Genomic DNA, 22,291 nt, shown 5'->3' on the forward strand with positions numbered 1-22,291 from the left:
GCTTGAGATTTTTCTCTCACTTCCTCTCCCGCCCCTCCCCCTCCTTGTGTGCACACTCTCTCTCTCAAATAAATAAATAAATCTTAAAAAAAAAAAAAGACAGGAAAACAGAGACAACAGAAGGCCTTGACCCAGTAGCTTGAACCCTGAAATGGAATAGGAAAGGAGACACTAAATTAAAATGTCCATACACAAAGAAGCACAATGTCAAGGGCCAGACAGAGTGATTCCCTTTTCACTGTGTCCAGCATAACCAGCAAAAATTCAGCACACTGACCTGCTTCATTCCCTACGAGGACTCCTTGCTCACAAGCCACACCAAATGTATACGGTTTGCAGTGGCACTGACATTGGGTCCCCTTAACGGTGGCAATGCCACCATTTTGACAAGGTCGGCAATGGCAGGGGTCAAATTCATCCAGATATTCCTCAAGAGCTCGCTTCAGGTATAGTCTTTTCACGGAGGCACAGGGTACTTCCTTTACCAGCTCATACAAGGGCGTCAGCTATACAGATAAAGACATCATGGTCGTAGTCAGGGTTTTAGGCAAGAAAATTTTCTTCTGGCATTTAGGATCAATTCCCGTTAAAATAAAATGAAAAGCCACTCATGTTAATTCCAATTGTTTCTTGTTCAAATAAAAAAAAAGCAATTCACTGTCTTTGCAAGGCAAAATGAAAAATTGGAATGAATAAGGAAGAAGTATTTTGCATAAAATTTTTCAAAACCAACAGGACATCCATTTTCTAGTTATTGAAAGATTATTTTGAAGGCAGTACATTTCCACCCTTGCAGAGGACAGAAGAAAAGGAAATACACTTAAATTACAGTGAAGAAGCAGGCGCAAATAAATTTACAATTAAATACCCTGACTCTAAGAGACTTAACATGTCTCTTAATGGAGACCGTGACTATTTTTCCCTGAAGAAGTTTAAAATAGAGTGCAAAGCTCCCAGATAGACAGGGCAACCCTCTCGGGCCCCCTCCCTCTTTGGGAGCTTTGCACTCTATCATTCAATAAGCTTTACTCTCACTCAGTAAACCTTGTTTTGCTGCCCCCCCAAAATAAAATATAAATAATAAAAATAAAACAGACATTATTGTTCTGTGTTGAATACATCTAATGAAAAGCAACTTGGAGACCCTAGATGTGCTGGTTAAGCTTTAACAATCTGCTCTCCTAAGAACAAAAATGCTCTGATTTGTAGCATTTGCCAGTTTCTGCAGTATAAGAACTCTCCCCATGGCCAATCTCGGGTTGCCACTGGAATGCCAATGACCGTGGACTTGGGAAGATATAGGCACCACTGGCTCTTGTGAAGGTCCGTCTGAGCTGACGGCAGCACATCACTGCAAGGATGAAGATAACTCAAAAACTCAGCCACATCTCCCTCCATCTCTGCCCAAGCTCTCTCACACCGCATTATGAAAGAACAGACTGCACGGACATACACCCATAGTGAGCTAGCCCAGCTACCTATGAGAGTTACAGTCTGATGTGGAGAAGAGCAGAGGTGAGAACGAGAAGGAATGTCTGTTTCTCCCTAATCAACAATTTTGAATTTTTCAAGATTTGTTATGGGGCTCTGGTATTGAAAATAGGTCATTGTGAATATCGATGGTGGCACTTTAGGATAAGACCTGCTGGGAAAACTACCCTCCTCCCTTCAGCCTTATTCTGAGGCAAGTGGGTGCATGTGGTGTTAGGAGGGTGCTCAAGGAGCTATTGTGATTTGGGGGTTTGTAAAATGTATCCAAGTTTCATCTGGGATGTTGCTTGATTCCCATGACAGAGAACAGATCAGAGAATCAGTTCTGCTACAGCATTTGTTTTGAAAATGTGAGTTTGTTGCATTGAGACAGATGTATTAGGGAACACTATGATCGTATTGCAAATTTTGTGTGTTCTTATGTACAATTTCATCCATAAGAAAAACCAGGTGAATTCAGAAAAGTGGACACAACCCAAGATAGGATTGCACAAAACGCACTCATACAAATACACACTTCAGACATCATCAGGGTCACTGCCTGTACTAACCTTCACCCATCTACATCTGGGGCTACAGCTCTCTGTCCTCTGGTAGCTCTCCTTCTAACGCCTCACAATCATTCAGAAGCTCCAACCCTTCCACCACCCAGCAACCTTCAAGTCTTTTTCTAGGAATTGTGCCACCTTAATGTAGTAAATGCATTTCTTAACAATTTAACACATAGAAAACCATGCTATTGTTTTTACTAATGTCTGTCTGTTTTTTTAATGAGTTATCACAGATAAGTTTTTGAGTTTGGTGTCCTTAACCCCATTTTCCCCATAAGCCAGGTGGTCTTTACTGTGCAATTCTGCCTCGTTCTCTGATTTTTAGAAGCACATATGTTGCATTATAAAAGAACTGACTGTGTCAATAAAACATCCTAAAATTCGGCCAGACAAATTTGTTCTTTCTTAATGTACACGTCTCCAAGAGCCTGTATGTCACGGCCAGAGGAAGAAAGGTAATCTGATGGGACAGTAGACAAACCTAAATGCTTGCCTCTTGCAAGAATCTATAATTCTTCTGAATAAGAGACCAAGGAAAACATAATCAAATTTTGGTCAAAAGCTTAATATGCAAATTTTGTTATTAATTTCTCTTGGGATTTACAAGACATTTAACCCTTACAATTGAATTATGGACATAGAAGATAATGAAGCTTCTGCTTATTATTATGTATGCATTCATTTCACTATACAAAACATAATTGGGATACAGAAAATGCTAATTACAGCTGTCTCTGTTTAGCCACCTTAATTTAATCTCATTTTCCCAGTGCGAAGAAACATGCATGCCTGCTTTGTGCTGCTTTCAACAGAGCAGGACATACCTTTTGTTTTATGACTTCGGGAAGATCAGTCACAGATTCTGCCCAGGAAGAATATCGCTGTTTGTTTCCAGCAGGATTGTCCAGCTCCAGGAAACTGAGGCCAGATATGAAGCCTGAACCTCCCCCCTTGACAAATGGGTCCCCTCGCAGCACGTTGCCCTGAGTTCCTACGCAAGGAGAAATCAAATCAAGTAAGTCAGGATTCACAAATGAAACAAAAAGGAGAATATAAAAGTGAAAAGTCTATCAAGCACTAAAACACAACCCATCCAACTTTATGACGTTCGGGAAAAGGAAGAACTATAGCGACAGTAAAAAGATCAGTGATTGTCAGCAGTGGTGGGTGGGAGGAATAAATAGGTGGAGCACGGAGGATTTTTAGAGCAGTGAAAATGCGCTGTATGATCCTATATGGTGGATACATAGCATTAGACATCCGTCCACACCCATAGAATGTACAACACCAAGGCTGAACTTGAACATAAACTATGAACCGTGGGTGATCATGATGTGTCAATGTAGGTTTATCAATTGGAACAAACATTCCACTGTGGTGGGGAATGCTGATTGTGGGGAGGCCTCAGTTTCTGACAGGAGTATATGGAAACTCTCTGTCATTTTTGCTCAATTGTGCTGTAAACCTAAAACTACTCTTTAAAAAAATGTCTATTAAAAGAAAAGAGAAGGCACACCTGGGTGGCTCAGTCGGTGGAGCGTCCAACTCTTGGTTCCGGCTGAGGTCATGATCTCAGCGTTGTGGGATCGAGCCCGGGATTAGGCTCTGTGCTCAGCGCAAAGTCGGCTCAGGATTCTCTGGCTCCCTCGCCCTCAGCCCCTCCCCCTGCTTGTGCATGCCCAGGAACACACATGCTCGTTCTCTCTCTCTCTCAAATAAATAAATAAAATCTTTTAAAAAATAAAATCTTAGGGGCACCTGGGTGGCTCAGTTGGTTAAGCGACTGCCTTCGGCTCAGGCCATGATCCTGGAGTCCTGGGATCGAGTCCCGCATCGGGCTCCCTGCTCGGCAGAGAGTCTGCTTCTCCCTCTGACCCTCTTCCCTCTTGTGCTCTCTATCTCTCATTCTCTCTCTCAAATAAATAAATAAAATCTTTAAAAATAAATAAATAAATAAAATCTTAAAAAAAAGAAAACCACAATCATTACCTGAAAGTAGATGATATTAGGGAATTATTGTTCATATTCTTAATGTTCTTGGTATAATAAGAGCCTTTACATTATATAGGAGACTGTATTCCTTCTTAGAAAATATATGCATAAATTTTGGGATGAAACATCATGAAATTTACTTCCAAATGGTTCAGGTAAGATTATAAATATTTTAAATATGTAATATTTATATATTGTTGAATAATCCACATTATAAATATTGTATGTCCATTATATACAACAAAATGTCATAATAATCATTACATAAAGGAGGTGGGTATATGGGTATTTATTACTATGTTCTTTCTGTTTGTTTGAAAATTTTCATAATAAAATGGGGGATGTTCATTGCAACTGGAATACTAACAATAAGCAAAAAAGCTATTAATTAACAGGCATACATTAACACATGAAAAGTGTTCTAAGCAGTGAATATTAATTGAATTCTTTTCCGCATTTATTTGCCCTAATATTTCAGAAAACTTTTTGTCTCCATTTGTGGTTGATTTTTACACTGGTCATGACTGGAAATTCCTACCTCGCAGACCAGATTTGGAGTAATTTTCAGTTCACTTCTTTTAACTAAATTTTGCAATTTCATAAAATTTTCATAAAAATTTTCAAATTCAAAAACTGTACATTTATCAGAAATTATTAAAGCCTGACGTTTTCAATAAATTACCAAGTACTTCCTCATCTTCATTGTTAGCTCCGTTTCTAATATGCAAACCGTCTCCCTTTGAAGGCAGCTCGTCACAACATCCAGTCCCTCCAGGACCTGACTCCAAACCACCTGGAGTGACTACACATTTCTGGGCTCCAAGATGTATGAGAGAACAGCTGGGAGGAAAGCCCTGGAATCAGCATTTTAACAAGCTTCCTCAGATTATCTCGGTGTGTACTAAAGTTGGAGAAATGGCAGGCTTCACTGGCAGATCTTTTTACAAATTACAGATTTTAAGAAATCAGTTTTAATTTTATTTTTAAGCCTGTAGCCTCTGTGTCCACACCTCAGTGAGCTCCCTGCTCCAGCTAGCCCTCTTCCCCTAGACAATCAGCCTGGTGTGACAATGAGGAGCCCAGACTGTGAAGCCAAATGTCATGCCCTTGAATCTCATGTCTGACGCTTACCAACCGCGATCTTGGGCAACCTTCCTGTGACTCAGTGTCACTGTCTGTATTATGGGAATATGAATAATACTTAACTCTTAGATAGGAAGAATATATTGGCTAATTTTTGTAAATCACTTAAAAGTGTGCTGGGCACATAGTAAACACTATGTGTTTGTTAAACACAAAATAAAATCAAATCAGTGAGCAGCTTCCAGTAGCTCATGTCACTGAGCTTCCCAAAGCTCCCGCTCTCATTTCGATTTCCAGATCACTATATTTCCCTTTCTTTCAAAAACCTATCCTCCTTTGTCATGTCAGCTCCATGAAGACAGGCATTCTCTTGGGCATGTCACTGCTTCTACCCCAATGCCTAGAACAAATCCCACCGTATACCCCAGGCCCCAGAAACAGCTGATGAATGAAGGAGGTGAATGAGTAAATAAACCTGGTTTCACTCCTCTGTCTCCCTCCTTCCTGCAGTCATCTGCCAATATCCCGAGAATCCCCACTTCCTCGGTAAGAACTCTGACACCTGGGTCAGTCTTCACCTTTGCCCCAATTTCTGCCATCACCCTGGGAGAACTTAAGCTCTAGTACCACTCAGTCCATTGCTACCACACTAAGAATCTCTTCATCGTAAGGCCGGTGAAGAGTCAGTCTCCAGTCCGTCTCTTACTTAGCTTCTCTCTAGAATTTGTCTCTGTTTATCTCTCCTTCTCCTTTACTTTTAATGTTACTGATCTTTTCAGGTTCATTATTTTCCCCGTTTTTCTTAATTTTTTTCTTCTTCTTTTTTTTTTTTTTAAGTAGGCTCTATGCCCAACGTGGGGCTCAAACTCAATGACCCTGAAATCAAGAGTCACATGTTCTACCGACTGAGCCAGCCAGGCACCTCTTTTCTGGTTCTTATCCTATCCGTTTAACCTTTCTCAGTCCCTCTTCTTTCTCTACAATGTTCTTTGTAATCTTTCATTTAGTCAATCCCTGTATTAAATCCTTTAACGGCACCCCTTGTCATCAGAATGAAATCCCAATTCCTTAACGTGGCATCTAGACACAATCTAAATCAGTTTATTTTTCCAGTTCCTTTTTCAATCACTCAAAGAATAGCACAGCGCCTTCCCCACTCCCTCTCCCACCACCACCAGCACCAGCAGCAGCAGCAGCATGCACCAAAAAGTGCGCTGAGCATCCATGTCAGAGTGGGACTGAATCTTCTCCCGCTGGTGTCCTTTTTCTAAGCTTGATTGCCAGCAGTCATCGTAGGGGACAAAGGTAGGATACACTGAGAACACAATTGCAGTGCACAGAGATAACCAATGAACTTCCCACTCTGCCTGATGTCTCATTGCCACGACATACGCAAGAGAGATCAGAGGCAAACATAAACAAATACATAAAAAACATAAAATAGAACACCTGTTCAAATCTCAAAGGCTCTTGGAAGCCAGGAATTAGCCACAAGAGAGAGGGATGGAGATTAAGCTCGTAAAGCAAATTGCCCCTTTCTTATTTACCTGAGTCTGATTTTAAGGCCTCTTCCAGCTTTTGGCATTTGTCCTTCAGTGATGTAAAGAAAAGTTTGGACCTTGAGGAAGTACATCTCTTCATATCTGCTGAACTAAGACCTGAGGGAAAAGTTGTAAAGGTGATTAATTTTTGCATTTGTTAAAAACTCCTTTTGAGATGCAGCCAGGTGTGAGAATGGGGATAAGAGGTTATGTCCTACTATTGAGCTCAAGAGCTCTAGAACGGTCAAGGGTCAGAAAAAGGAATATCTGATTTTTGTTATTAAACAAAATAATAATATATGTATATATCTAGGAATGAAGCATCATGTGTCTGAAACTCACTTTCAAATGCAAATTTTGGCTCCTATCAGCTTTGACCAGAAAGGGGAGAAGATTGGGGTGATTTCTACATGAAACAGTGGAAGGAACAGAAACTGAACACCCCAAAGAGCGATATCTTTGGCCCATCCACCGTCAGCTGCTCAGGCATACAGCAAATCAATAAAAGTAGGCATGTAATCGTCCCCATCCGCGTACTGGAAACCCCAAATTGGGTTCTGGTTCTACAGTAATTAATTCCTAAAACCCTAGGTCTACTGCCTCAGTCTCTCTATTTTAATATCTTTACCATCTCTGGTTTCCAACATTTCCTTCTCATGACTCATAACCTTAGAATGTAACAATTTCTACTTATTATCAAATAGAGTTTTGCCAATGCATTTTTTAAGAAGGATAGAAAATAATAAAGTATGGAAATATATTTTTCTCATATAATTTTGCTAACTCTACTATAATAACCTCAGTATTTCTTAAAGAACAATTGGGGGGCATATATTATTATAACTCGGCAGTTTTGATTATATTGCAATTAGGACTTTTAGGAAGAACAGAAACTGCTCAAGAGTAAAATTTTTACTCAAAAAAATACTTTGACCAACTTGGAAAGCTTTAAAAAGTTCCCTCCATTTCTTTTAAATACTAAGGAAACGGGGGGGGGGGTGGGGAACAGTGAAACGGAATTTAGGTTAAGCCATTGCTGGACTAATTTTCCAAAGAAACGTTGCCTTTGTTGTTGCTACAAAAAACAAAAACAAAACAAACAAACAAAAAACCTGTGCTTGTACATTCATTTCTAACCAGGGAATTTAGAAAAGTTCAAATTCTGGCTAAATCTTAATTGGTAAAAAAAAAATAAGGCAATGGAAACATAGAAAAACATTGTAGTTCACCCACAAGGGAAGGTTACAAGATCTCCTCTGAATCTCATGTAATAAGTCTTAACTCTCCTCCACGGTTGTAAAGACGCTTGACTGAAGAGAAAGATCATGAAGAGGTGATTTGGATGGAGAAGGATTTGTGGATATCAGCTTAACAAAGTTGGGAAGGAGCAGGTTTGACTTGGAATATTAGTAAACCAGAGCCAAAAGGTCTTTGGAGACAAGGAATGGACACTGAGACATCACCCTCTCCCCTCCCACACTGGGACACGTGGCGAGGATTCTCCTCTAATTATGAGGTCAAAAAAATCATAAACTCAGTGGTGTGCACCAATTCTAACAAAAATCAGGCAATTCTAGCAACAACATAGCGTAAGGAAAAAGCTCAGCTGACTTAGACCTCCTTGCAATCTATATGCCCTAGGATGAATCTTATCATAGCACTGAGTCTCCATTTCTCAGTCTGTAAGACAGGAATTGTAGTGGCCCCCTCACTGGGTAGTAGTGAGGATCATTGCTAACGTATGTGACTTGCCTGTTGTAAGAAAGGCATCTGATAAATTTAAGCTATTGTTACAAGACTTATGTAGTAAGCCAACTTGTGATATCCAGAGATTTTCTTAAAGGAATGTGAGTGGTAATAACAGAGGTAAACAAAATACTTCTTTAAAACATTTTGATTTCGGAAATATAATTCCTCATTAGCTTTTCCTTGAAGAATACTACCTAAACTGAGAAATGGAAAAGGTTAAAAAGTATTCCAAAAACCCAGTCAACACCCTCTGAGGATAGCCAATGATGATGACTATCTCACATTTCAGGGTACTATCCCAAAGAGTAGGCTGGCTTTTCTTAGAGCCTAAAAATTTTGAGTAGAATATAATGGATTCTTGCCATTTTGGATTCCTTTGCAATTTAATCTCTATTTGTCATATTTTAAAGCTCTGAAAGTTTAAGCTAACTACATGTTATTTCCCCCATTAAAATTCCTACAATGCTTGTATTTAATAATTTTTTAATACTTTACCACTGTTTTTGATTTTTTCTGAGTCCACATAAAATAGAACTTTGTACTCTCCTCCTAGGGACCCAGACTGCAGATAATGTGTCCCATACTGGTCGATTAATCTTCGGTAGGCACTGTAGTCATAGAGAGCGGGAAGGAAGGAGAGTTCCTTCCAGAATGGCTCAGCAAGTTGTAAAAATTCCGGATTGTTGTTGACAAACTGAGCCACTTCCACGGTGTTCTGGACAACCAACAAATGATGACTCTATGGAAAGAAGAGAGCATAAAAAGAGTTTTAGTTTGGTGATAAAAAGGCAGTGGAATTAGTTTGCTGTCCAATGTCTCCATCAGCTGCCACCTCCAACCAGACTATATGAATTTCTATTTTTGATGCATGATGAGGTTTTTTCTGGGCCCACTCACTTGAAGCAGTCTATGGAATTTTTGGAATCCCAAATAGGAATAATATCTGTGATAACATGGTAATTTCTTGCATATATGACATTTAAAATCTCAAAACCAAGTAGTTATGCCCTCCTCAACTAGAAAAAAGAGAATCAGCTTCGTTAACTGCTAAACAATCTCACAAATAAATATGTAAAATAGTATGTCCCTAGGGTGTACACAATGACTTATAGGTAAGGTGACCATATAACTTATATTCCATACTGGGGTCCCTCATTTCATAATGAGGGGTTTTTCTATTTTAATGTCATGAACCTACAGTGCTGTATTAGTTGCAGGTGTACAATAGAGTGAACCACCAATTCCATACATCACCCAGTCCTCATCACAACAAATGCACGTCTTCATCCCCACCCCTATTTCACCCATCCCTCCACCCACCTCCCCTCTGGTAATCACCAGTTTGTTCTCTATAATTAAGAGTCTGCTTTTTGGTTTGTCTCTTTTTTGTTGTTGTTCATTCATTTTCTTAATTCTACACATGAGTGAAATCATATGGCATTTGTGTTTCTCTGACTTATTTCATTTAACATCATACTCTCTGGATCTATCCATGTTGTTGCAAATGGCAACATTTCATTCTTCTTTCTGGCTGAGTAATATTCCATTGTATAAATATGCCACATCTTCTGTACCCATTTGTCTATCAATAGACACTTGGGCTGCTTCCATAATTCGGCTATTGTAAATAATGCTGCCATAAACATAGGGGCATCTCTCTTTTTGGATTAGTGTTTGTATTCTTTGGGTAAGTACCCAGTAGTGGATACAATGAGGTCTTTGAACACTTCCTAAGCATCTTGTAATGATGTCCAAGACAGATCATGAATAAATAAATAAAATTTAAAAAAAAAAGACACATCTACCTTAAACCAAATCTTCACTTCTGTGAACAATGTAGTATAAAAATAATAAATGTTTATACAACTCCTATCTCCACAGTCAGCTTCTTAGTCATAAAACAAGCAAAACCACTATTCCTTTATACTTCCTGTGATTTATTAATCAAGTTACTGACTTCAAGAATGAGATAAAATATGCAGATTTAGAACGATGGTCAGCCTGAAAACTTCTTCAGCAGTAGGTGTACATCAGCCAGTGCAATCTATCACAACTGTTCAGCTTGCCCAAGATAAAAGTTTTAGTATCTCAAAACAACAAAGTATCTAAAAATAAGGCTTTTAACTTCCTCAGACAAAAATTTGGGTATTTCAAAAGTAATAAAGCGTTCCAAAATCTTTTAGTTTTATGCACCTTCTAAGTGTTAGTGTTTAGGAAGCACATACTAATTGGATTTGTTAAATTGTATATAACATTTATATAACCATGTATAATAATCATGAATTAGAAATTTAAGAAAATTTTAACTAGTAGATTTGAAAGTAACGTTTTTTTAAGATTTTCAAATAAGAACAAATACTTTAATAAGAAAATAAAAAGTATAGGGGCACATGGGTGGCTCAGGTGGTTAAGCATCTGCCTTCGGCTCAGGTCATGATCCCAGGGTCCTGGGATCGAGTCCCACATTGGGCTCCCTGCTCGGTGGGGAGCCTGCTTCTCCCTCTCCCTCTGCCTACAGCTCACTCTCTCTCTCTCTCTCTCTGTCAAATAAATAAATAAATCTTAAAGGAAAAGTATAAAGGTGCCTGGCTGGTTCAGTCAGTGGAGCACATAACTCTTAATCTCAGGGTCCTGAGTTAGAGCTCCACATTGGGTATGGAGCCTACTTAAAAAAAAGAAGAAGAAAGAAAAAGAAAATAAAAAGTATAAATAAATATATTATCCAAGAGAACTAACAAGACACAATCTTACCTTTTAAAGAATATATTACATTGTCTCTTTGAAGAAGATACTATTACCCTAATTTAAAAAAGAAAGCTGATCTGTTTGGTAAATACACTTTTGTTAATGTTAGAAATATTTAAGCAGTAAAATATGGAAAAGTCAACTAATATTTCATACTAACCTTTTTCTTGTGGATTTCATTGGTATGTGAAGTATAAGTAGTTGAAGAAGATGATGAAGATCTTAAAAAGGAGCTTTTCCTACTAGATGATGTATGTTCTGCCGAGGTAAGCTTTACATAAGACCAGCTACTGTTGTAAAATTCATAATTAAAATCATTATTTATTTTCACCTATAAAGAAAATGAAAAATTTTGCTGTGACCAAATTAAGGCCTTGGATATAACCAAAAATCTTTTGCCATGGATCCTTTAACGTGGATATTTTCTTCAAACAGTCTTCTCCAAAAAGACAAAGCTCTTCATTGACACAAAATGACTGTGGCTCTCAATACAACCAGGCCCATCTGAGTATAAGGAATAGAGTCCAGTCTACAATTACTCTTAGTTAAGAAGGAGACATGGTGTCAATAATGGCAATTCCAAGTGATTCACAGAACACATCTGTGTGCAAACATCTCCCACTTTCTTTTAATGTCAACAGTTAACCCAGAAGTCAGCAAATCAACAGAATTACACAGAGAACTGGAAAGCCCTTGGTTCTTGATTTTTCAGCTAAAAGAGGGGAACAGAGATGCAACTTTTTTCCTTATGAGCGAGGGTAGAAGAAAAGGCCATCCCAAAGGAATTTTGAGGCAGACAACAGGATAGTCACAGGTGGCTAACACGGAAGTGAGAGCCCCAGCACTGACAAAGAAGACAATCATTTATTTATCCCTTATTTTATCCTAGATCAAGTGTCAAAATAAAATGCCCATGGGGGCTAGCACATAATATAAATGTTGGAGGCATCCCGTGGAAGGCAGGGTGATGAAGTGAACACACACACTGTCGAAAAGGGACACCAACACTCAAATCCATCATACAGTTACCATATGTAACTACAAGTTCTAGCATGGACAGATTATGTGTTTTCAAGAAAAGAGAAAAATCTGAAATCTTGACACAAAGCTCTCCAGACTTTTTTTAAATTGTAGGCAATTAAATTGCTAAAAAGTGTCAAGCACCATGAAAATAAAACAAGGCGCGCGAGCTCACTCCCTCTCACAGTGTCTGCTCTGCTTAAATAGTCAAATCAGTAACTGTCCTTCCACAAGCATTTGTGTTCTTAGCATATAGCCATACACATCTGTGTTTGAGATCAAAGTATAAATAAGCACAGGGAACATTAAAATGATGGATATGATACACTTTAAACACAAACCTAAGAGGAATGAAAACAACAGAATACCATGTAGCCATTTTAAATGATGCCTATGAAGAAAAATATTCATGTTAAATGAGAAAGTGGGTATAAATGTAATAATCCTGTTCACTACAACCATACAAGTATATTCCCCAGTCAAAAAAAGACTAGAAAGAAATTCAGGGGCGCCTGGGTGGCTCAGTCAGTTGAGTGTCCGACTCTTGATCTCAGCTCAGGTCATGGTCTCAGAGTTGTGAGTTCAAGCCCCACATTGGGCTCCATGCTGGGCATGGAGCCTATTTTTAAAAAAAGAAGAAGAAAAGAAAAGGCTAGAAAAAGTTCATCAAAATGCCAGAAAATATTGTATTACTTTTATCACTGCCCATGTTCAAAATTATGCATGCATGCTAAGAACATGCCAGAAGACAAGAAAAGATAGATTTATTCATATCTTTTGTTAGAGCATTATTTTCATTACATTATGAAATTGGTTTGTTTAAAAGTCAAAGGCAAAAATTCAGCTCAGACTGAGACGGAGAATATATGTATTATTATTGACTAGAAAGAGGACATTAATAAGAATGCCATCAGAGATTTCTGCAACCACTAGATACTGTTTCAGTCCTATTTGGTTTTAGATAGACACAAATTTACTTTTTATCTCTCTTAAGAAAGAGAAGTTATCTATCTTCCTTTTAATGCAAGAAAAACAAGCCTATTTTCCCTCATCTTCAAATCTGCAATTCAAGTACTTGATTAACGCAAATAAGCCTCTTTAGCGGCTTTAGTTCAGCATCTCCTCACTCCCATCTACTCTACACAAGAGCTGCAAGAGTCATCTTTTTCAAGGTAATGTGATCTTCTTAAATGACCCTTAATTAATACTCTCTCCATCCAACTTAGACTCACCCAGACTGATCGCTCCTCTGAAATCACAAATTCAAACATCCTACATCCTGCCACCTCTTACTCGTTTGACTCTCTTTCAATTATCACCAGAGCCATTATTCAACTTTACAGACACAAGTTCCTCTACTTGGTTTCCCTTCTCTCCTTTTATTAGCACCTTCATTTTTTTCACTTCCTTCCTTTTCAGATAGACCTCATGGTTCCTGACTTCAACCAGTCTCTCACCAATGACCTTAACTCCCTTGCCTAGATATGCTCTGCCATCATGTTTGCCTGGCAGAATTCCAGCCCTGGTTCAATGCTTGCAGCCAAGCTGCTTAGCACTATGATAGAAAAATCACACAGCTAACCGATCAGTACTGCTGTAAGTCCACTCATGATTTCCAGTCTCAGGGGAACCTTCAAAGCAGTGCAGCAGCCCTGTATTTCCATTCTCTTTCTCTCCCATTCTCTGCAGTGTCTGTTTCAAAAGTTCTGCAGGTACCTCAGTCCTGCAATCTTAGAACCACTTCCCTCACTCTCAGAAAATGACCTTAACCTCTTTCTTTCAAACATTCCCATTATCAGACATGAGAACTCCTAAACTTCTGGCTAACAAATCCACAAACATATTTACATTTCTTCACTTCCTTTCCTCCGCAGGTGTCCTTCCTCCATCTAAAGCAAATTTCTGTCTCATCTCTATTGCATTCTCTCCCACCACTTCTAAGGATTTATTAAATCGATTGCTTACTCCCTCTTCCACAGCTTCAATTTTTTATTCTCTACTGGCTCATTCCTATCAAATGTATGTATATTCTAACCCCACCTAAGTAGAGTGTGCTGCAAGGGCTCTGCAGACACACTTCTTGGGTTCAGATTCCATATTTGTTATCTATTAACTCTATGACTGTGGGTAAACTCTTCAGCATTCTTTGTCTCGAGTTCCCTCAACTGTAAAATAGAAATGACAGTACCCACATTTTTAGATTATTACAAAGAAAAGAAGGGGGCGCCTGGGTGGCTCAGTTGGTCAAGCGTCTGCCTTCGGCTCAGGTCATGATCCCGGGGTCCTGGGATCGAGTCCTGCATCAGTCTCCCTGCTCCGCTGGGAGCCTGCTTCTCCCTCTCCCTCTGCTCCTCCCCCTGCTGTGCTCTCTCACCCTCTCTCTCTGTCAAATAAATAAATAAATTCTTTTTTAAAAAAGAAAGGAAAAGAAAAGAAAAGAAGATCGGGGTGCCTGGGTGGCTCAGTCGGCTAAGTGTCCAACTCTTAATTTCAGCTCAGGTCCTGATCTCAGGGTGGTGGGATCAAGCCCTGCACTGGGCTCCATGCTCAGCAGGGAATCTACTTGAGATTCTCTCCCTCTCTCGCTGCCCTTCCCCCGCCCCCGCTTGTGCTCTCTCTCTCTTTCTCTCTAAAATAAATAAATAAGTATTTTTAAAAAGAATATGATTTTGTTATTTACTTGATATGCACATAGGATCTCTTTTCCAAAAATATAATGAAATACATTCAAGACTAAATACAGGAGGATCCAGGAAGTAATTCATTTTCTCCACCTTCATCTTTACTCCCCTCTGCAACTCATTCCAAGTTGACAATGAACACAACAGTCTTTCAACATTCTCCAGACTGAACTAGCAAAGTAGTACCTTCCCAAAGTGGCCATGGAGGAGGAATGTGTTTCTGTGTCCAAGGGTTCCTTGTGGTATGAAAAATATTAGCAAACAGAGAAAGTGCATGGCATCAAAGATAATGGCTTAGTCAACAAGAAACCAGGTTTGCCCTGGATAAACTACACTACTGATAACTGAAACAGAGATTATAAGATGGACTGACTGATTATGTTACATGTTTATTTATTAATATTTATGTGCCAACAAGCCAAAAGCCATCTTCCACTCAGAAGAGCTGAATGCCCAGTGGCCTCAGGTCTATCTGAGCTGTGGAGAGCATTTACTATCCCAGTCTCCACATTGGGTTAGCTCTTCAATGGCTGACTCACTGCCTATTGCTTCCATAACCCTAACCCTAACCCTAACCCTCACTTCCCTCAGGTTGGATCATCAAAACATATCCATTCTTCACTCAGTAACAGGTTATAACTTCCTTATGCCTCTGACAAACACCTTCAAATTCAGGGACAGGAAAGGCATTTCAGATGTCAATGCAAAATCCAAGCCATGCTGAGGGAAATGAACGTCAGCATTATGCTGTTATTAAATTATTTCTCTTCTTCAGAAGCTGCAAACTTCCAGCATGTCTGTCTTCCAACAATGTCAGAAATTCTCTCATGATTTTCTCTGCTCTGTAACTCTCTAAATTTGACCCAAAATATATATATACAATTATCTCTTTTATAATTATGAAAGAATTATCAACACATCCTCCTAGGAAGAGGAGAAAAAAAAATATTTCTACATATGCCTATGTTACATTCTCCCTCCAGCCAATGGTTACATCACAGTACATATTATTCACCATGTAAAATTTAGAGTTGAGAAAGCAATTAAATACAAGATATTGGGAGAGTGAAATATACTAGAAAAAGAAAAGGCTGTGAAATCTGACAAATAGGACCCAAGCTCTACTACTTATTAATTTGGTGATTTAGAGCAAGTCAGCTGAAGTCCTCTGAGCCTCAATTTCTACATATATAAAATAGTAAAATATTACTTACCTTCCAAAGATATTATAAGGATTAAACATATACAAACTGCCTAAAACAGTACAGATGCCACAGGAGATATTCAAAAATTGGCAGCTACCATTATTTTTTCAGATCAATTTCACTTTCCATTTCCATGATACAGTAATTTTTTAAAAGATTTGTTTATTTGGGGCGACTGGGTGGCTCAGTCGTTAAGCATCTGCCTTAGGCTCAGGTCATGATCCCAGGGTCCTGGGATCGAGCCCCGCATCGGGCTCCCTGCTTAGCGGGAAGCCTGTTTCTCCCTCTCCCACTCCCCCTGCTTGTGTTCCCTCTCTTGCTGTCTCTCTCTGTCAAATAAATAAATAAAATCTTTTAAAAAAAGATTTATTTATTTAAGAGAGAGAGAGCGAGAGATCAAGGGAGGGGTAGAGAGAGAGAGAGACAGAATCTCAAGCAGACTCCTCGCTGAGCACAGAGCCCAACACAGGGCTCGATCTCATGACCCATGAAATCATGACCTGAGCCAAAGTCAAGAGTCAGATGCTCAACCGACTAAGCCGCCCAGGTGCCCCCATGATACAGTAGTTCGTAAATGTAATTTATTCTATTGTAAGTCAGAGGAGGATGCTGTTTGCTATTTATAATTAAAACTGCATTCTGAAGAGGGTTAAGTTTGGTAAACAAAAAGCCTTTCTGTCTGAACATCCTAATAGTTTTGGTTTACAAATTTGGGAGTAATAGGTAAGAAGCACTGAATTAGAAATTTTCAGAATTCTGGGAAGAAGAGAGGAAAGGAGTGAAAGAGGAGGTCTTGGCAGAAGAGAACAAGAGGCTGAAATGGGATGAGACCAGAAACTTTGATTTGTTGAGGTTCCAGAAGGACCAGATGTTTTGTGATGTAGGATGTCAACCGTTTTTGTTGAATGCGTTGGCATGACTGCAACAGAAAATCTCTCCTCTATATTCCCTTCATCTGCTCAGGATTCTCCCCCTAAAACCATAACTGTTTCTGTGTGAATGGATTTTGTGTGGAAATCCTGGAACAGAACGAGTTTAGGTGTATATGACAGAAACAGCTTACAAGAAGCAGAAGCCTGGAACGGAGTCCCTGAGACCCTAAGCCAAATGGAAAATTCTGGCAATGCAGACGTTGGTAAGGATAGGGAGCACAGCCCCTCCCCCTACCACACTGCTGATCGTATATAAATTGATGGCACATCCATTTTGGAAACTTTACTGAGCAGAGTGTAACCTATACATAACCTGTGAGGCAGCAATTCAAGTGCCCTAGAGAAACTCTAGCTCATTTGCATGGAACTCATGCACAAGAATGTGCAAGGCATTTTCATAAGAAAAAAAATGGAACCAGCAATAAAAATGTCATCTACATCAGCATAAATAAATTTCAAACCCATAATTTTGAGTAAAAAAAAAAAAAAGTCATAGAATATATACTATAGGATTTACTTATGTAAGTAGCCAAAAAACAGGCACAAATAATCGTAAGTTTTTATTTAGGGACAAAGACATATGAGATAAACGTATACGGAAAGACAAAGAAGTGATTAATACAAAACAGAAGATAGTGGTTGTGTAGGGAGTGGGGGTGGGGAGGACGTGGCCAGAGAGAGGTAGATGAGAGCATTTAAGTCAGTCTTTGGCAATATTCTATTTCTTAAGGTGGGTGGTGGGCATATATGAGTATTTGTTTTATTAGTTTTCTTCAAACTGTATGTTTATATTAGTCACACTCTTTTGTATATATGAAATATTTCACAATTTAAAAACAAAAGCATTTTTAAGTGAGCCGACACTGTGGCAGTGGTAGAGATTATTACAACCAGTCATGACCAGAGCCTTGAGTTTTGACACCCACACAGGGACAGACCATCCAGTCTGGGGCCCATGTCGTCCATGGACTTGAAAATGAGACGAAAGAATAGTTCAGCTTAAATGAGACAAATTTAAAGTATCATTGCCCTGTACCCCAGAGTTAAAGAATATGTATCCTTTTTAAACCCATATAAAACATTTGTTTAAGCCAAATATTAAGTCACAAATAAATTCTCAACAAATACCAAATATTAAGCCACAAATAAATTCTCAACAAATACCAAAAAATCAATATCATATAAGTAATGATCTCTGGCAATAATTCACATGTTAAAAATAAATTATATCAATGAAATTAAGTACCTGGAATGTATACGAAAGGATATTTCCACTCAGTCTATAGAAATCTTTTCCATCCCCACTAAACACTTTTCTGCATTGACCACCAAAACTTTTAGTGTTGATGACTCTCTTCCTAAACTGGCCAGTGAGTTCATTGTAACTGTTTAAAAAAAAAAAAAAAGGAAGGAAGGAAGAAAAGATGATTAAAAACCAGAAACAGCACTTGCTGAAAAAGGAATTCTAGAAAATCTTGAAATATATTAAAGAGTTAAGCATCTCTTCAAAAGAGCTCAAATAAAGAGAGCAGTATCCTAAAGCACACCATACCACTATCCAACCTCCCCTGGGTGGTATAATAGCTAAAACTAATAGCTGGGGAAATCCAACATCCCTTCAGCCTAAGAACATGTTTGGGAAACACACAGCCCTTTTGTATCTATAGCAAAAGCTGGTTTTGAGTTGAATCTATAGATAAAATCAATACAATTAAGATTACTCTTGAGGAGAGGGAACTTTCTTTTCTTTTTTTTTTAAGATTTTACTTATTTGACAGAAAGAGAGCGAGCACAAGCAGCGGGGGCAACAGGCAGAGGGAGAAGCAGGCTCCCCACTGAGCAAAGAGCCCGATGCGGGCCTCGATCCAAGGACCCTGGGATCATGACCTGAGCCGAAGGCAGACGCTTAACCAACTGAGCCACCAAGGTGCCCCGAAAGGGAAATTTCTACAAGGAATTTCAACTAAATTGCCTCTTAGCATACTGAATGATATACCTTTTAGAGTAATTCTACCATTTCTCTGTTAATGAATTTTAAAATATTATAGAAAAACCACCTCATCATTCCAAAATAGACTATTTTAAAGCCTTGAAATCTCAACTTGGATCTGACCCTTAAAAGTTCTTCAGAATTCTTTTTGAAAAGACAAACATGGGATTGTCCCAACTTCACTTGAAAATGAAAGTTTCCAGCTGGTTAGACAATTACTTTTCAAGCCTAAATATTCCAACACACCACTTTCTCTCTTCTTTCTCTGTTCTTTTTCTATTATCTCTTCATTCTCTTAAGTAGCTCCCCATCATTGTCACTGAACCAGTTCTCCCTCTGTCTCTCTATTTCTGCCTCTCTCCCAGAAGGTGACCAACATCCAGGTTTTCCCAAGTCTGAGGGGTTTGCCTGGACATAGGATTTCCAGTGCTAAAAGCAGGATAGTCCAGGGACAATTGGACACCACATTTACCACATATATTTTCAGGTATACAGGTATGAATTAAAAGTTCTGGGGCACCTGGCTGGCTCAGTCGGGGAGCGTGCAACTCAATCTCGGGGTTGTGAGTTAGAGCCCTACACTGGGGGTAGAAAATAAATAAACAAAACTTCAAAAAATTTTGTTTTAAATGTTTTAGGATGTGGCAAAGAGCTCTGAGCCAAGAGCTTAGCTATTATGATTTGTTATTAGATTTATCAAACCATAAAATAAAAACAAAACGAAAAGCTACAACCCGTCCATATGCACAGGAAGCTGCCCAATACCTTACCCATTTCCAGTAAGTTCTATGTTGGGAGGAGGTTTATCAAGGTCACAGGAAGGTCTGGTCTCTGAGTCCTCGCATCTGTCTTCATCAGCGCTGTCCTCTTCACAGTCAGAATCCCCATTGCAAACCAAAGATTTGCTGATGCACTGGCCTACACACAAGATAAGCCCCCACACAAAATAAAAGAGGGAAGAAGGCAAAAACTACCTGGGATCAAAAAAGTTTTACCTCAGGGGTGCCTGGGTGGTTCAGTAGGTTGAGCTTTGACTCTTGGCTTCAGCTCAGGTTCTGATCTCAGGGTCATGAGTTCGAGCCCCGTGTGGGGCTCCGTGCTCAGCAGGGAGTCTTCTTGAAGATTCTCTCCCTCTCCCTCTGCCCCCCCAATTCATGATTGCTCTTTCTAAAATAAATAAATAAATCTTAAAAAAAAAAGGTTTTGCCCCGACCCCCAACATTGCATTAATATTTTACTGTGAATTTGAGATCAATTTTCAAGGTGTCCAGGAAAGGCCTGGTGATTATTTTGGCCCTCATATTCTAACACACAAAATTGATTCCGACCTCAGCTGGAAACAAAATTGAAAATAAAAGCTGAATTCAAATTCCAGCCTTCCACCCATAATTAAGCCGTTTGTCTGAATCTTCCTAAAATCAAAAGGCGCCAACCACTGGGAAGATAGATTGACATCCTGCCCATCAACTTTCAGTTTATTTTTTTGTAATCACTGACCAAGATGCCAAAGCTCTGCTTTTGTGTGTGTGTGTGTGTGTGTGTGTGTGTGTGTGTGTGTGTGTGATTTGATGTGTAAGCTTTTGAGAGCATGGAAACTGGATCAAAAGTTTAAAATTCCACATTTCTTTAGCACCTACTCTGGGCAAGGCACTCTTCCAGATGTTAGGGTACAAATATAAATAAAAATGGTATGTTGGACTTTTCATATACTTTACAATCTAGTAGGAAGGACTATGAAGACATAGATCATTTTAATCCCACAATGTAATTGTTCTGATAGATCCACATCCCAGGTACCAAGGAGGCACTGAAGGGCACCAGATGATCTGACCCTTGCCTACCTCCCCAGCATCATCTGCAGCCATCCTCCTACCTGCTTCCTATCCCCTCATCACACCTACACGAATAAAAGGCCAGGCTTTCTGTCATCTCCACTGATCTTGCACTTATACTTCTCTCAGCCTAGAAGGGTTTCTCTACCTGTCACATACTTGTCCCTCAAAAATCAAATTAAATATTATCTCCATCCCTACACCACAGGCTATAATACAAGTCCTTCGTTTATGTCCTCAGAGTATGTATTGCACACAACTGTTCTGATGGTAAAGCATGCACCCCACTGGGGTCTCACTCAATCCAATGCAAAGAACATTTGTTGAGAGTCTACTATGTACCAGGTAGTTCAGATGCAAAAATTAAAGGAATATTATCCATATCCTCAAGGAGTTCACAAGAGAGATAACCAGGCCAACAGATAACTCCAGATTATAGATGGTACAATGTACATAGGGAACACAGAGAAGTGATTTGTTAGTTATCTCTATCAGTTTAGGAGTTAAAGAATGCTTCCTAAAAGATGAGTCATCTGATTTTGGTTTTGAAAGTAAACTAGGAACTCAACAGGCATTGTGGAGGAGCACTTCTAACACAGGGATTATTTATGTACTATTCTCCCCATAAACTTTAATATTCATGAAAGAAGAGGCTATGTGTTTCATTTACATATCCACAATCCTCACCACTATATCTGGAGCCTAATAAGAATAACAGATATTTGCTAAAGGTTGTTGAATTAATCTGACTGCTCAAACGTTACCTAAACAATAGGTCAAAAAATACTCAGTGCCCAAACTTGAAATTAGGTTTCAATCACCCTGTGCATAGGAGTGACCTGTATTGCTTCTTGATTAGGTAATCAGAGTTGCTTTTTTTGTGAACATAATAATAATTTGGGCAGTAACATTTTTTTCCCCAATCTTGATGTACCAGACTCACTCTGCATCTTCACCAAAAATGCAATGTCAAGAGCTGTTTGGGTCTGTCAATAGTCATATTTCTTTTCAAAGAAGCAAGGAGTATCTCCTCCTTTATTACCAGATGAAATAATGATATTGCATTTGAAATAATGATAGCTGAGTGTATAATTAATATGCCAATAAAATCAATTCTTAGGCTAATATAAATTCAGTAAAATTGAACAAATACATGCTGAGCAAGTTAATCAAATAGCATTTGAATTTACACTCTGCATGGAATGTCCAAGCCAGTGGAAAACAGATACCTGAGAAACACCTGAACCGCTCTCCACATCCCTCTTCTGTCGGACATCCTAGTGTAGATTCACACGATTGCGTTTCAGATGCACTTCCAACGCAAGGATGGCCCCCATACTGCCCATAAACAGCAACTGACCGCCTGCGAGTCTAAACACAAAACAGGTAGTGCTTTTTGACATCTCCTTTCCTTTATCTGAGAAACAAAATCTAAGATAAATTAATACAACTGAAGAATCAGTGTTCAGGAAATTGTTC

At 39.0% G+C, this 22,291-nt stretch overlaps 1 protein-coding gene across 1 annotated transcript in view; it reads right to left on the minus strand.

Annotated features, from left to right (window-relative positions):
- The window catches only part of C7 (complement C7), a 51,736-nt gene that overhangs the window by 21,368 nt on the left and 8,077 nt on the right, over positions 1 to 22,291 (minus strand). Inside the window, exons 4-11 of the mRNA XM_025867347.2 lie at positions 22,042 to 22,183; positions 19,751 to 19,898; positions 18,237 to 18,375; positions 11,313 to 11,483; positions 8,903 to 9,146; positions 6,665 to 6,775; positions 2,867 to 3,033; positions 278 to 506 (exon numbers count right to left, since the gene is read on the minus strand). Of these exons, the coding sequence (XP_025723132.1) occupies positions 278 to 506; positions 2,867 to 3,033; positions 6,665 to 6,775; positions 8,903 to 9,146; positions 11,313 to 11,483; positions 18,237 to 18,375; positions 19,751 to 19,898; positions 22,042 to 22,183 (1,351 nt within the window). The remainder of the gene's footprint in view (positions 1 to 277; positions 507 to 2,866; positions 3,034 to 6,664; positions 6,776 to 8,902; positions 9,147 to 11,312; positions 11,484 to 18,236; positions 18,376 to 19,750; positions 19,899 to 22,041; positions 22,184 to 22,291) is intronic.

The sequence above is a fragment of the Callorhinus ursinus genome, unplaced genomic scaffold (genome assembly GCF_003265705.2).
Source record: "Callorhinus ursinus isolate GAN/ISIS: 27379988/994484 unplaced genomic scaffold, GSC_fseal_2.0 scaffold3, whole genome shotgun sequence".
NCBI classification, from domain to species: Eukaryota; Metazoa; Chordata; class Mammalia; order Carnivora; family Otariidae; genus Callorhinus; species Callorhinus ursinus.